The following is a 17,991-nucleotide window of genomic DNA, read 5'->3' as shown; positions in this document are numbered from 1 at the left end:
TGTAGGTTTATAGTATGTTCCAGGGGACAGATGTGGACAGGTTTATAGTATGTTCCAGGGGACAGATGTAGGTTTATAGCAGTGGCATATGGGAAGTCCGTGTTCGACTTCAGGGCTCAGTAAGTAGTTCTGTGGGTCCCATCGAGAGGAGCACGGTATTCTGATTACGTATTGGACCACGGTGGTCCATGTAGACCAACGAGATGTTAAGGAGATCATGTGGGTTTTCTGTAAATGGACTCAGGTGTTCTTGAAGACCTGAAAGGAGGTAGGGTATATCTTTGACAGAAGTCCAGATGTCCTGGAGGAGGTTTTGGAGTTTTTGAAGGTTATCTCTGGTACAGGTCCAAGAGTCCCATCCGTTCCTTTGCTGAACATATGCAGTACAGGTTCACCTTTTAGCCTTGAATTGGTAATGACTCGAACAGACAGCCAATCAGATGGCAGGATTGTTTACAGTTCATTGATACCTGACAAACTGTGATGAAAAGAATCAGTGAAGAGAATCAACAGCAGAAAGACACGATGGATTAGCCCTCCCCTCCCCCCATTAATGTGTATATAGGTCATCCACAGGGGGCGGAGCCTAACACAAGAGGATTATGAAGATGACTTTTATAGGAAGGATGGATGGCATGAACTGAGGATCTGAATAACTCTGCACCCCTCCCCTCTCCCCCCTCAGGTCTGATCCTGCTTTTCTACCTGATCTTCTATCTGTTTCTGGCGGGGATGTTCGCCCTCACCATGTACATCATGTTGCTAACGCTGGACGACTACAAACCCACCTGGCAGGACCGCCTATCGACTCCGGGTGAGAGCACGCAGGGACATCCAGCTATTCCTGCCCTGACATGCTGACCACCTGTCCAGACTGCCCACAAACATAGTCATCATGTTGAGGTTGAACCCATCAAACCAAAAATCAACGAAGAAGAAAATTTACCTATTTTAGACTGGCACCCGTTTCAGAACCATAACCCTCTGAAAACAGAACCTGTAACTGTCTTAGAACGGTACCTGCTTGAGAACAGTAACTGTCTTAGAACGGTACCTGCTTTTGAACAGTAACTGTCTTAGAACGGTACCTGCCTTAGAACAGTAACTGTCTTAGAACGGTACCTGCTTGAGAACAGTAACTGTCTTAGAACGGTACCTGCTTTTGAACAGTAACTGTCTTAGAACGGTACCTGCCTTAGAACAGTAACTGTCTTAGAACAGTACCTGCTTTAGAACAGTAACTGTCTTAGAACGGCGCCTGCTTGAGAACAGTAACTGTCTTAGAACGGTACCTGCTTTAGAACAGTAACTGTCTTAGAACAGTACCTGCTTTAGAACAGTAACTGTCTTAGAACGGCGCCTGCTTGAGAACAGTAACTGTCTTAGAACGGTACCTGCTTTAGAACAGTAACTGTCTTAGAACGGCGCCTGCTTGAGAACAGTAACTGTCTTAGAACGGTACCTGCTTTTGAACAGTAACTGTCTTAGAACAGTACCTGCTTTAGAACAGTAACTGTCTTTGAACAGTAACTGTCTTAGAACAGTACCTGCTTTACAACAGTAACTGTCTTAGAACAGTAACTGTTTTAGAACAGTAACTGTCTTTGAACAGTAACTGTCTTAGAACGGTACCTGCTTTACAACAGTAACTGTCTTAGAACAGTACCTGCTTTACAACAGTAACTGTCTTAGAACAGTAACTGTTTTAGAACAGTAACTGTCTTAGAACGGTACCTGCTTGAGAACAGTAACTGTCTTAGAACGGTACCTGCTTTAGAACAGTAACTGTCTTTGAACAGTAACTGTCTTAGAACAGTACCTGCTTTACAACAGTAACTGTCTTAGAACAGTAACTGTCTTAGAACAGTACCTGCTTTACAACAGTAACTGTCTTAGAACAGTACCTGCTTTACAACAGTAACTGTCTTGAGAACAGTAACTGTCTTAGAACAGTACCTGCTTTACAACAGTAACTGTCTTAGAACGGTACCTGCTTGAGAACAGTAACTGTCTTAGAACGGTACCTGCTTTAGAACAGTAACTGTCTTTGAACAGTAACTGTCTTAGAACAGTACCTGCTTTACAACAGTAACTGTCTTAGAACAGTACCTGCTTTACAACAGTAACTGTCTTAGAACAGTACCTGCTTTACAACAGTAACTGTCTTAGAACAGTAACTGTCTTAGAACGGTACCTGCTTTAGAACAGTAACTGTCTTAGAACAGTACCTGCTTTACAACAGTAACTGTCTTAGAACAGTACCTGCTTTACAACAGTAACCTACATGGTTCCCTGTAGACCTCCATGGTTCCTAAAAGACCTACATGTTTGCCTGTAGACCTCCATGGTTCCCTACAGACCTCCATGGTTCCCTACAGACCTACATGGTTCCATACAGACCTACATGGTTCCCTGTAGACCTATATGGTTTACTACAGACCTACATGGTTCCCTGTAGACCTACATGGTTCCCTACAGACCTCCATGGTTCTCTTTAGACCTCCATGGTTCCCTTCAGACCTGCATGGTTCCATACAGGCGTACATAGTTCCCTGTAGACCTACTTGGTTCCCTGTATACCTAAGTTCCGTACAGACCTACATGGTTCCCTACAGACCTCCATGGTTCCCTGTAGACCTCCATGGTTCCCTACAGACCTCCATGGTTCCTAACAGACCTACATGGTTCCCTGTAGACCTACATGGTTCCATACAGACCTACATGGTTCCCTACAGACCTCCATGGTTCCCTGTAGACCTCCATGGTTCCCTACAGACCTCCATGGTTCCTAACAGACCTACATGGTTCCCTGTAGACCTACATGGTTCCATACAGACCTACATGGTCCCCTACAGACCTACATGGTTCCAAACAGACCTACATGGTTCCCTGTAAACCTACATGGTTCCCTGTAGACCTCCATGGTTCCGTACAGACCTCCATGGTTGCTAACAGACCTACATGTTTGCCTGTAGACCTCCATGGTTACCTGTAGACCTACATGGTTCCATACAGACCTACATGGTTCCCTGTAGACCTACATGGTTCCCTACAGACCTACATGGTTCCCTGTAAACCTACATGGTTCCCTGTAGACCTCCATGGTCCCCTACAGAACTCCATGGTTGCTAACAGACCTACATGTTTCCTGTAGACCTCCATGGTTCCCTGTAGACCTACATGGTTCCATACAGACCTACATGGTTCCCTGTAGACCTACATGGTTCCCTACAGACCTACATGGTTCCCTGTAGACCTCCATGGTTCCATACAGACCTACATGGATCCCCACAGACCTGCATGGTTCCATACAGACCTACATGGTTCCCTGTAGACCTACATGGTTCCATACAGACCTCCATGGTTCCCTACAGAGTTACATGGTTCCCTACAGACCTACATGATTCCATACAGACCTACATGGTTCCATAAACCTACATGGTTCCCTGTAGACCTACATGCTTCCCTACAGACCCCCATGGTTCCTAACAGACCTACATGTTTGCCTGTAGACCTACATGGTTCCCTGTAGGCCTACATGGTTCCCTACAGACCTACACGATTCCATACAGACCTACATGGTTCCCTGTAGACCTACATGGTTCCATACAGACCTACATGGTTCCCTGTAGACCTACATGTTTCCCTACAGACCTACATGGTTCCATACAGACGTACATGGTTCCCTGTAGATCTACATGGTTTAATACAGACCTACATGGTTCCCTGTAGACCTACATGGTTCCCTACAGACCTCCATGGTTCTCTGTAGACCTCCATGGTTCCCTACAGACCTACATGGTTCCATACAGACGTACATGGTTCCCTGCAGACCTACATGCTTCCCTGTAGACCTACATGGTTCCATACAGACCTACAAGGTTCCCTACAGACCTACAATTCAACACGGTTCCCTACAGACCTACAGACCTACACGGTTTCCTACAGACCTACAGATCTACATGGTTCCCTACAGACATACCGACCTAAACTGTTCCCTACAGACATACAGATCTACATGGGGTCCCTACAGACCTACACGGGTCCCTACAGACCTACAGATATACACGTTTCCCTACAACCCTACCTACCTACACGGTTCCCTACAGACCTACAGATCTACACGGTCCCGTGCAGACCTACATGGTTCCTTACAGACCTACACGGATCCCTACAGATCTACACGGTGCCCGGCAGACCTGCACAGTTCAATACAGACCTACATGGTTTTCTACAGACCTACATGGTTCCGTGTAGACCTACATGGTTCCCTGTAGACCTCCATGGTTCCCTACAGACCTCCATGGTTCCTAACAGACCTACATGGTTCCCTGTAAACCTACATGGTTCCCTGTAGACCTCCATGGTTCCTAAAAGACCTACATGTTTGCCTGTAGACCTCCATGGTTCCCTACAGACCTCCATGGTTCCCTACAGACCTACATGGTTCCATACAGACCTACATGGTTCCCTGTAGACCTATATGGTTTACTACAGACCTACATGGTTCCCTGTAGACCTACATGGTTCCCTACAGACCTCCATGGTTCTCTTTAGACCTCCATGGTTCCCTTCAGACCTGCATGGTTCCATACAGGCGTACATAGTTCCCTGTAGACCTACTTGGTTCCCTGTATACCTAAGTTCCGTACAGACCTACATGGTTCCCTACAGACCTCCATGGTTCCCTACAGACCTCCATGGTTCCTAACAGACCTACATGGTTCCCTGTAGACCTACATGGTTCCATACAGACCTACATGGTTCCCTACAGACCTCCATGGTTCCCTGTAGACCTCCATGGTTCCCTACAGACCTCCATGGTTCCTAACAGACCTACATGGTTCCCTGTAGACCTACATGGTTCCATACAGACCTACATGGTCCCCTACAGACCTACATGGTTCCAAACAGACCTACATGGTTCCCTGTAGACCTCCATGGTGCCGTACAGACCTCCATGGTTGCTAACAGACCTACATGTTTGCCTGTAGACCTCCATGGTTACCTGTAGACCTACATGGTTCCATACAGACCTACATGGTTCCCTGTAAACCTACATGGTTCCCTGTAGACCTCCATGGTCCCCTACAGAACTCCATGGTTGCTAACAGACCTACATGTTTCCTGTAGACCTCCATGGTTCCCTGTAGACCTACATGGTTCCATACAGACCTACATGGTTCCCTGTAGACCTACATGGTTCCCTACAGACCTACATGGTTCCCTGTAGACCTCCATGGTTCCATACAGACCTACATGGATCCCCACAGACCTGCATGGTTCCATACAGACCTACATGGTTCTCTGTAGACCTACATGGTTCCATACAGACCTCCATGGTTCCCTACAGAGTTACATGGTTCCCTACAGACCTACATGATTCCATACAGACCTACATGGTTCCATACAGACCTACATGGTTCCCTGTAGACCTACATGCTTCCCTACAGACCTCCATGGTTCCTAACAGACCTACATGTTTGCATGTAGACCTACATGGTTCCCTGTAGGCCTACATGGTTCCCTACAGACCTACATGATTCCATACAGACCTACATGGTTCCCTGTAGACCTACATGGTTCCATACAGACCTACATGGTTCCCTGTAGACCTACATGTTTCCCTACAGACCTACATGGTTCCATACAGACGTACATGGTTCCATACAGACCTACATGGTTCCCTGTAGACCTACATGTTTCCCTACAGACCTACATGGTTCCATACAGACGTACATGGTTCCCTGTAGATCTACATGGTTTAATACAGACCTACATGGTTCCCTGTACACCTACATGGTTCCCTACAGACCTCCATGGTTCTCTGTAGACCTCCATGGTTCCCTACAGACCTACATGGTTCCATACAGACGCGTTTCCCTACAACCCTACCTACCTACACGGTTCCCTACAGACCTACAGATCTACACGGTCCCGTGCAGACCTACATGGTTCCTTACAGACCTACACGGATCCCTACAGATCTACACGGTGCCCGGCAGACCTGCACAGTTCAATCCAGACCTACATGGTTTTCTACAGACCTACATGGTTCCGTGTAGACCTACATGGTTCCCTGTAGACCTCCATGGTTCCCTACAGACCTCCATGGTTCCTAACAGACCTACATGGTTCCCTGTAAACCTACATGGTTCCCTGTAGACCTCCATGGTTCCTAAAAGACCTACATGTTTGCTTGTAGACCTCCATGGTTCCCTACAGACCTCCATGGTTCCCTACAGACCTACATGGTTCCATACAGACCTACATGGTTCCCTGTAGACCTATATGGTTTACTACAGACCTACATGGTTCCCTGTAGACCTACATGGTTTACTACAGACCTACATGGTTCCCTGTAGACCTCCATGGTCCCCTACAGAACTCCATGGTTGCTAACAGACCTACACGTTTCCTGTAGACCTCCATGGTTCCCTGTAGACCTACATGCTTCCATACAGACCTACATGGTTCCCTGTAGACCTACATGGTTCCCTACAGACCTACATGGTTCCCTGTAGACCTCCATGGTTCCATACAGACCTACATGGATCCCCACAGACCTGCATGGTTCCATACAGACCTACATGGTTCCCTGTAGACCTACATGGTTCCATACAGACCTCCATGGTTCCCTACAGAGTTACATGGTTCCCTACAGACCTACATGATTCCATACAGACCTACATGGTTCCATACAGACCTACATGGTTCTCTACAGACCTACATGGTTCCCTGTAGACCTACATGCTTCCCTACAGACCTCCATGGTTCCTAACAGACCTACATGTTTGCCTGTAGACCTACATGGTTCCCTGTAGGCCTACATGGTTCCCTACAGACCTACATGATTCCATACAGACCTACATGGTTCCCTGTAGACCTACATGGTTCCATACAGACCTACATGGTTCCCTGTAGACCTACATGTTTCCCTACAGACCTACTTGGTTCCCTGTAGACCTACATGGTTCCCTACAGACCTACATGGTTCCCTGTAGACCTACATGGTTCCCTACAGACCTACATGGTTCCCTGTAGGCCTACATGGTTCCCTACAGACCTACATGGTTCCCTGTAGACCTACATGGTTTACTGTAGACCTACATGGTTCCCTACAGACCTACATGGTTCCTTGTACACCTACATAGTTCCCTACAGACCTACATGGTTCCCTACAGACCTACATGGTTCCCTGTAGACCTACAAGGTTACCTACAGACCTACATGGTTCCCTATAGACCTACATGGTTCCCTACAGACCTACATGGTTCCCTGTAGACTTATATGGTTCCCTACAGACTTACATGGTTCCCTGTAGACCTACATGGTTACCTACAGACCTACATGGTTCCCTGTAGGCCTACATGGTTCCCTACAGACCTCCATGGTTCCCTGTAGACCTACATGGTTCCCTTTAGACTTACATGGTTCCCTACAGACCTACATGGTTCCCTACAGACCTACATGGTTCCTTGTAGACCTACATGGTTCCCTACAGACCTACATGGTTCCCTACAGACCTACATGGTTCCCTGTAGGCCTACATGGTTCCCTACAGACCTCCATGTTTCCCTGTAGACCTACATGGTTCCCTACAGACCTACATGGTTCCCTGTAGACCTACATGGTTCCCTGTAGACCAACATGGTTTAATACAGAACTACATGGTCCCCTGTAGACCTACATGGTTCCCGATAGACCTCCATGGTTCTCTGTATACCTCCATGGTTCCCTACAGACCTACATGGTTCCATACAGACCTCCATGGTTCCCTGTAGATCTACATGGTTCCCTGTAGACCTACATGGTTCCATACAGACCTACAAGGTTCCCTACAGACCTACAATTCAACAAGGTTCCCTACAGACCTACAGATCTACACTGTTCCCTACAGACCTACAGATCTATACGGTTCCCTACAGATCTACAGACCTACACGGTTCCCTACAGACCTACAGATCTACATGGTTCCCTACAGACCTACCGACCTGAACTGTTCCCTACAGACCTACAGATCAACATGGGGTCCCTACAGACCTACACGGTTCCCTACAGACCTACAGATCTACACGTTTCCCTTCAACCCTACCTACCTACACGGTTCCCTACAGACCTACAGATCTACACGGTTCCTTACAGACCTACACGGATCCCTACAGATCTACACAGTTCCCTACAGATCTACACGGTGCCCGGCAGACCTGCACGGTTCCATACAGACCTACATGGTTCCTAACAGACCTACATGGTTCCCTGTAGACTTACATGGTTCGATACAGACCTACATGGTTCCCTGTAGACATACATGGTTCCCTGTAGACCTACATGGTTCCTGACAGACGTACATGGTTCCATACAGACTTACATGGTTACCTTTAGACCTACATTGTTCCCTGTAGATCTACATGCTTCCCTACAGACCTCCATGGTTCCCTACAGACCTACATGTTTCCCTGTAGACCTCAATGGTTCCCTACAGACCTCCATGGTTCCTAACAGACCTAGATGGTTCCTTGTAGACCTACATGGTTCCATACAAACCTACATGGTTCACTACAGACCTACATGGTTCCATACAGACCTACATGGTTCCCTGTAAACCTACATGGTTCCCTGTAGACCTCCATGGTTCCGTACAGACCTCCATGGTTCCTAAAAGACCTACATGTTTGCCTGTAGACCTACATGGTTCCCTACAGACCTCCATGGTTCCTAAAAGACCTACATGTTTGCCTGTAGACCTACATGGTTCCCTACAGACCTCCATGGTTCCCTACAGACCTACATGGTTCCATACAGACCTACATGGTTCCCTGTAGACCTATATGGTTTACTACAGACCTACATGGTTCCCTGTAGACCTACATGGTTCCCTACAGACCTCCATGGTTCTCTTTAGACCTCCATGGTTCCCTTCAGACCTGCATGGTTCCATACAGGCGTACATAGTTCCCTGTAGACCTACTTGGTTCCCTGTATACCTAAGTTCCGTACAGACCTACATGGTTCCCTACAGACCTCCATGGTTCCCTGTAGACCTCCATGGTTCCCTACAGACCTCCATGGTTCCTAACAGACCTACATGGTTCCCTGTAGACCTACATGGTTCCATACAGACCTACATGGTCCCCTACTGACCTACATGGTTCCATACAGACCTACATGGTTCCCTGTAAACCTACATGGTTCCCTGTAGACCTCCATGGTCCCCTACAGACCTCCATGGTTGCTAGGAGACCTACATGTTTCCTGTAGACCTCCATGGTTCCCTGTAGACCTACATGGTTCCATACAGACCTACATGGTTCCTAACAGACCTACATGGTTCCTGTAGACCTCCATGGTTCCATACAGACCTACATGGTTCCCTGTAGACCTCCATGGTTCCCTACAGACCTCCATGGTTCTCTACAGACCTACATGTTTCCTGTAGACCTCCATGGTTCCCTGTAGACCTCAATGGTTCCATACAGACCTACATGGTTCCCTGTAGACCAACATGGTTCCCTACAGACCTACATGGTTCCCTGTAGACCTCCATGGTTCCATACAGACCTACATGGTTCCCTGTAGACCTCCATGGTTCCCTACAGACCTACATGGTTCCCTGTAGACCTCCATGGTTCCATACAGACCTACATGGTTCCCTGTAGACCTCCATGGTTCCATACAGACCTACATGGTTCCTAACAGACCTACATGGTTCACTGTAGACCTCCATGGTTCCATACAGACCTACATGGTTCCCTGTAGACCTCCATGGTTCCATACAGACCTACATGGTCCCCTACAGACCTACATGGTTCCAAACAGACCTACATGGTTCCCTGTAAACCTACATGGTTCCCTGTAGACCTACATGGTTCCGTACAGACCTCCATGGTTGCTAACAGACCTACATGTTTGCCTGTAGACCTCCATGGTTACCTGTAGACCTACATGGTTCCATAAAGACCTACATGGTTCCCTGTAGACCTACATGGTTCCCTACAGACCTACATGGTTCCCTGTAAACCTACATGGTTCCCTGTAGACCTCCATGGTTCCCTACAGACCTCCATGGTTCCTAACAGACCTACATGGTTCCCTGTAAACCTCCATGGTTCCCTGTAGACCTCCATGGTTCCTAAAAGACCTACATGTTTGCCTGTAGACCTCCATGGTTCCCTACAGACCTCCATGGTTCCCTACAGACCTACATGGTTCCATACAGACCTACATGGTTCCCTGTAGACCTATATGGTTTACTACAGACCTACATGGTTCCCTGTAGACCTACATGGTTCCCTACAGACCTCCATGGTTCTCTTTAGACCTCCATGGTTCCCTTCAGACCTGCATGGTTCCATACAGGCGTACATTGTTCCCTGTAGACCTACTTGGTTCCCTGTATACCTAAGTTCCGTACAGACCTACATGGTTCCCTACAGACCTCCATGGTTCCCTGTAGACCTCCATGGTTCCCTACACACCTCCATGGTTCCTAACAGACCTACATGGTTCCCTGTAGACCTACATGGTTCCATACAGACCTACATGGTCCCCTACAGACCTACATGGTTCCAAACAGACCTACATGGTTCCCTGTAAACCTACATGGTTCCCTGTAGACCTCCATGGTTCCGTACAGACCTCCATGGTTGCTAACAGACCTACATGTTTGCCTGTAGACCTCCATGGTTACCTGTAGACCTACATGGTTCCATACAGACCTACATGGTTCCCTGTAGACCTACATGGTTCCCTACAGACCTACATGGTTCCCTGTAAACCTACATGGTTCCCTGTAGACCTCCATGGTCCCCTACAGAACTCCATGGTATCTAACAGACCTACATGTTTCCTGTAGACCTCCATGGTTCCCTGTAGACCTACATGGTTCCATACAGACCTACATGGTTCCCTGTAGACCTACATGGTTCCCTACAGACCTACATGGTTCCCTGTAGACCTCCATGGTTCCATACAGACCTACATGGTTCCCTGTAGACCTACATGGTTCCATACAGACCTACATGGTTCCCTACAGACCTCCATGGTTCCCTGTAGACCTACATGGTTCCCTGTAGACCTCCATGGTTCCATACAGACCTACATGGATCCCCACAGACCTGCATGGTTCCATACAGACCTACATGGTTCCCTGTAGACCTACATGGTTCCATACAGACCTCCATGGTTCCCTACAGAGTTACATGGTTCCCTACAGACCTACATGATTCCATACAGACCTACATGGTTCCATACAGACCTACATGGTTCCCTGTAGACCTACATGCTTCCCTACAGACCTCCATGGTTCCTAACAGACCTACATGTTTGCCTGTAGACCTACATGGTTCCCTGTAGGCCTACATGGTTCCCTACAGACCTACATGATTCCATACAGACCTACATGGTTCCCTGTAGACCTACATGGTTCCATACAGACCTACATGGTTCCCTGTAGATCTACATGGTTTAATACAGACCTACATGGTTCCCTGTACACCTACATGGTTCCCTACAGACCTCCATGGTTCTCTGTAGACCTCCATGGTTCCCTACAGACCTACATGGTTCCATACAGACGCGTTTCCCTACAACCCTACCTACCTACACGGTTCCCTACAGACCTACAGATCTACACGGTCCCGTGCAGACCTACATGGTTCCTTACAGACCTACACGGATCCCTACAGATCTACACGGTGCCCGGCAGACCTGCACAGTTCAATCCAGACCTACATGGTTTTCTACAGACCTACATGGTTCCCTGTAGACCTCCATGGTTCTCTACAGACCTCCATGGTTCCTAACAGACCTACATGGTTCCCTGTAAACTTACATGGTTCCCTGTAGACCTCCATGGTTCCTAAAAGACCTACATGTTTGCCTGTAGACCTCCATGGTTCCCTACAGACCTCCATGGTTCCCTACAGACCTACATGGTTCCATACAGACCTCCATGGTTCCCTGTAGACCTCAATGGTTCCATACAGACCTACATGGTTCCCTGTAGACCTCCATGGTTCCATACAGACCTACATGGTTCCCTGTAGACCTCCATGGTTCCCTACAGACCTACATGGTTCCCTGTAGACCTCCATGGTTCCATACAGACCTACATGGTTCCCTGTAGACCTCCATGGTTCCATACAGACCTACATGGTTCCTAACAGACCTACATGGTTCACTGTAGACCTCCATGGTTCCATACAGACCTACATGGTTCCCTGTAGACCTCCATGGTTCCATACAGACCTACATGGTCCCCTACAGACCTACATGGTTCCAAACAGACCTACATGGTTCCCTGTAAACCTACATGGTTCCCTGTAGACCTACATGGTTCCGTACAGACCTCCATGGTTGCTAACAGACCTACATGTTTGCCTGTAGACCTCCATGGTTACCTGTAGACCTACATGGTTCCATAAAGACCTACATGGTTCCCTGTAGACCTACATGGTTCCCTACAGACCTACATGGTTCCCTGTAAACCTACATGGTTCCCTGTAGACCTCCATGGTTCCCTACAGACCTCCATGGTTCCTAACAGACCTACATGGTTCCCTGTAAACCTCCATGGTTCCCTGTAGACCTCCATGGTTCCTAAAAGACCTACATGTTTGCCTGTAGACCTCCATGGTTCCCTACAGACCTCCATGGTTCCCTACAGACCTACATGGTTCCATACAGACCTACATGGTTCCCTGTAGACCTATATGGTTTACTACAGACCTACATGGTTCCCTGTAGACCTACATGGTTCCCTACAGACCTCCATGGTTCTCTTTAGACCTCCATGGTTCCCTTCAGACCTGCATGGTTCCATACAGGCGTACATTGTTCCCTGTAGACCTACTTGGTTCCCTGTATACCTAAGTTCCGTACAGACCTACATGGTTCCCTACAGACCTCCATGGTTCCCTGTAGACCTCCATGGTTCCCTACACACCTCCATGGTTCCTAACAGACCTACATGGTTCCCTGTAGACCTACATGGTTCCATACAGACCTACATGGTCCCCTACAGACCTACATGGTTCCAAACAGACCTACATGGTTCCCTGTAAACCTACATGGTTCCCTGTAGACCTCCATGGTTCCGTACAGACCTCCATGGTTGCTAACAGACCTACATGTTTGCCTGTAGACCTCCATGGTTACCTGTAGACCTACATGGTTCCATACAGACCTACATGGTTCCCTGTAGACCTACATGGTTCCCTACAGACCTACATGGTTCCCTGTAAACCTACATGGTTCCCTGTAGACCTCCATGGTCCCCTACAGAACTCCATGGTATCTAACAGACCTACATGTTTCCTGTAGACCTCCATGGTTCCCTGTAGACCTACATGGTTCCATACAGACCTACATGGTTCCCTGTAGACCTACATGGTTCCCTACAGACCTACATGGTTCCCTGTAGACCTCCATGGTTCCATACAGACCTACATGGTTCCCTGTAGACCTACATGGTTCCATACAGACCTACATGGTTCCCTACAGACCTCCATGGTTCCCTGTAGACCTACATGGTTCCCTGTAGACCTCCATGGTTCCATACAGACCTACATGGATCCCCACAGACCTGCATGGTTCCATACAGACCTACATGGTTCCCTGTAGACCTACATGGTTCCATACAGACCTCCATGGTTCCCTACAGAGTTACATGGTTCCCTACAGACCTACATGATTCCATACAGACCTACATGGTTCCATACAGACCTACATGGTTCCCTGTAGACCTACATGCTTCCCTACAGACCTCCATGGTTCCTAACAGACCTACATGTTTGCCTGTAGACCTACATGGTTCCCTGTAGGCCTACATGGTTCCCTACAGACCTACATGATTCCATACAGACCTACATGGTTCCCTGTAGACCTACATGGTTCCATACAGACCTACATGGTTCCCTGTAGACCAACATGTTTCCCTACAGACCTACATGGTTCCATACAGACGTACATGGTTCCCTGTAGATCTACATGGTTTAATACAGACCTACATGGTTCCCTGTACACCTACATGGTTCCCTACAGACCTCCATGGTTCTCTGTAGACCTCCATGGTTCCCTACAGACCTACATGGTTCCATACAGACGCGTTTCCCTACAACCCTACCTACCTACACGGTTCCCTACAGACCTACAGATCTACACGGTCCCGTGCAGACCTACATGGTTCCTTACAGACCTACACGGATCCCTACAGATCTACACGGTGCCCGGCAGACCTGCACAGTTCAATCCAGACCTACATGGTTTTCTACAGACCTACATGGTTCCGTGTAGACCTACATGGTTCCCTGTAGACCTCCATGGTTCTCTACAGACCTCCATGGTTCCTAACAGACCTACATGGTTCCCTGTAAACTTACATGGTTCCCTGTAGACCTCCATGGTTCCTAAAAGACCTACATGTTTGCCTGTAGACCTCCATGGTTCCCTACAGACCTCCATGGTTCCCTACAGACCTACATGGTTCCATACAGACCTACATGGTTCCCTGTAGACCTATATGGTTTACTACAGACCTACATGGTTCCCTACAGACCTCCATGGTTCTCTTTAGACCTCCATGGTTCCCTTCAGACCTGCATGGTTCCATACAGGCGTACATAGTTCCCTGTAGACCTACATGGTTCCATACAGACCTACATGGTTCCCTACAGACCTCCATGGTTCCCTGTAGACCTCCATGGTTCCCTACAGACCTCCATGGTTCCTAACAGACCTACATGGTTCCCTGTAGACCTACATGGTTCCATACAGACGTACATGGTTCCCTGTAGATCTACATGGTTCAATACAGACCTACATGGTTCCCTGTAGACCTACATGGTTCCCTACAGACCTCCATGGTTCCAAACAGACCTACATGGTTCCCTGTAGACCTACATGGTTCCGTACAGACCTCCATGGTTGCTAACAGACCTACATGTTTGCCTGTAGACCTCCATGGTTACCTGTAGACCTACATGGTTCCATACAGACCTACATGGTTCCCTGTAGACCTACATGGTTCCCTACAGACCTACATGGTTCCCTGTAAACCTACATGGTTCCCTGTAGACCTCCATGGTCCCCTACAGAACTCCATGGTTGCTAACAGACCTACACGTTTCCTGTAGACCTCCATGGTTCCCTGTAGACCTACATGCTTCCATACAGACCTACATGGTTCCCTGTAGACCTACATGGTTCCCTACAGACCTACATGGTTCCCTGTAGACCTCCATGGTTCCATACAGACCTACATGGATCCCCACAGACCTGCATGGTTCCATACAGACCTACATGGTTCCCTGTAGACCTACATGGTTCCATACAGACCTCCATGGTTCCCTACAGAGTTACATGGTTCCCTACAGACCTACATGATTCCATACAGACCTACATGGTTCCATACAGACCTACATGGTTCTCTACAGACCTACATGGTTCCCTGTAGACCTACATGCTTCCCTACAGACCTCCATGGTTCCTAACAGACCTACATGTTTGCCTGTAGACCTACATGGTTCCCTGTAGGCCTACATGGTTCCCTACAGACCTACATGGTTCCATACAGACCTACATGGTTCCCTGTAGACCTACATGGTTCCCTACAGACCTACATGGTTCCTTGTACACCTACATAGTTCCCTACAGACCTACATGGTTCCCTACAGACCTACATGGTTCCCTGTAGACCTACAAGGTTACCTACAGACCTACATGGTTCCCTATAGACCTACATGGTTCCCTACAGACCTACATGGTTCCCTGTAGACTTATATGGTTCCCTACAGACTTACATGGTTCCCTGTAGACCTACATGGTTACCTACAGACCTACATGGTTCCCTGTAGGCCTACATGGTTCCCTACAGACCTCCATGGTTCCCTGTAGACCTACATGGTTCCCTTTAGACTTACATGGTTCCCTACAGACCTACATGGTTCCCTACAGACCTACATGGTTCCTTGTAGACCTACATGGTTCCCTACAGACCTACATGGTTCCCTACAGACCTACATGGTTCCCTGTAGGCCTACATGGTTCCCTACAGACCTCCATGTTTCCCTGTAGACCTACATGGTTCCCTACAGACCTACATGGTTCCCTGTAGACCTACATGGTTCCCTGTAGACCAACATGGTTTAATACAGAACTACATGGTCCCCTGTAGACCTACATGGTTCCCGATAGACCTCCATGGTTCTCTGTATACCTCCATGGTTCCCTACAGACCTACATGGTTCCATACAGACCTCCATGGTTCCCTGTAGATCTACATGGTTCCCTGTAGACCTACATGGTTCCATACAGACCTACAAGGTTCCCTACATACCTACAATTCAACAAGGTTCCCTACAGACCTACAGATCTACACTGTTCCCTACAGACCTACAGATCTATACGGTTCCCTACAGATCTACAGACCTACACGGTTCCCTACAGACCTACAGATCTACATGGTTCCCTACAGACCTACCGACCTGAACGGTTCCCTACAGACCTACAGATCAACATGGGGTCCCTACAGACCTACACGGTTCCCTACAGACCTACAGATCTACACGTTTCCCTTCAACCCTACCTACCTACACGGTTCCCTACAGACCTACAGATCTACACGGTTCCTTACAGACCTACACGGATCCCTACAGATCTACACAGTTCCCTACAGATCTACACGGTGCCCGGCAGACCTGCACGGTTCCATACAGACCTACATGGTTCCTAACAGACCTACATGGTTCCCTGTAGACTTACATGGTTCGATACAGACCTACATGGTTCCCTGTAGACATACATGGTTCCCTGTAGACCTACATGGTTCCTGACAGACGTACATGGTTCCATACAGACTTACATGGTTACCTTTAGACCTACATTGTTCCCTGTAGAACTACATGCTTCCCTACAGACCTCCATGGTTCCCTACAGACCTACATGTTTCCCTGTAGACCTCAATGGTTCCCTACAGACCTCCATGGTTCCTAACAGACCTAGATGGTTCCTTGTAGACCTACATGGTTCCATACAAACCTACATGGTTCACTACAGACCTACATGGTTCCATACAGACCTACATGGTTCCCTGTAAACCTACATGGTTCCCTGTAGACCTCCATGGTTCCGTACAGACCTCCATGGTTCCTAAAAGACCTACATGTTTGCCTGTAGACCTACATGGTTCCCTACAGACCTCCATGGTTCCTAAAAGACCTACATGTTTGCCTGTAGACCTACATGGTTCCCTACAGACCTCCATGGTTCCCTACAGACCTACATGGTTCCATACAGACCTACATGGTTCCCTGTAGACCTATATGGTTTACTACAGACCTACATGGTTCCCTGTAGACCTACATGGTTCCCTACAGACCTCCATGGTTCTCTTTAGACCTCCATGGTTCCCTTCAGACCTGCATGGTTCCATACAGGCGTACATAGTTCCCTGTAGACCTACTTGGTTCCCTGTATACCTAAGTTCCGTACAGACCTACATGGTTCCCTACAGACCTCCATGGTTCCCTGTAGACCTCCATGGTTCCCTACAGACCTCCATGGTTCCTAACAGACCTACATGGTTCCCTGTAGACCTACATGGTTCCATACAGACCTACATGGTCCCCTACTGACCTACATGGTTCCATACAGACCTACATGGTTCCCTGTAAACCTACATGGTTCCCTGTAGACCTCCATGGTCCCCTACAGACCTCCATGGTTGCTAGGAGACCTACATGTTTCCTGTAGACCTCCATGGTTCCCTGTAGACCTACATGGTTCCATACAGACCTACATGGTTCCTAACAGACCTACATGGTTCCTGTAGACCTCCATGGTTCCATACAGACCTACATGGTTCCCTGTAGACCTCCATGGTTCCCTACAGACCTCCATGGTTCTCTACAGACCTACATGTTTCCTGTAGACCTCCATGGTTCCCTGTAGAACTCAATGGTTCCATACAGACCTACATGGTTCCCTGTAGAC

At 48.1% G+C, this 17,991-nt stretch overlaps 1 protein-coding gene across 1 annotated transcript in view; it reads left to right on the top strand.

The window, feature by feature from the left end:
* Window positions 1-17,991, top strand: part of atp1b2a (ATPase Na+/K+ transporting subunit beta 2a) — a gene marked incomplete at both ends in the record, with an annotated part of 170,757 nt that overhangs the window by 113,607 nt on the left and 39,159 nt on the right. The window contains one exon of the mRNA XM_079257900.1: window positions 686-814. Coding sequence (XP_079114026.1) covers window positions 686-814 — 129 coding nt within the window. The remainder of the gene's footprint in view (window positions 1-685; window positions 815-17,991) is intronic.

Source organism: Telmatherina bonti (assembly GCF_933228915.1).
Source record: "Telmatherina bonti genome assembly, chromosome: 18".
Classification (NCBI taxonomy): Eukaryota; Metazoa; Chordata; class Actinopteri; order Atheriniformes; family Telmatherinidae; genus Telmatherina; species Telmatherina bonti.
This window is presented reverse-complemented; position numbering and strand designations above follow the sequence as displayed.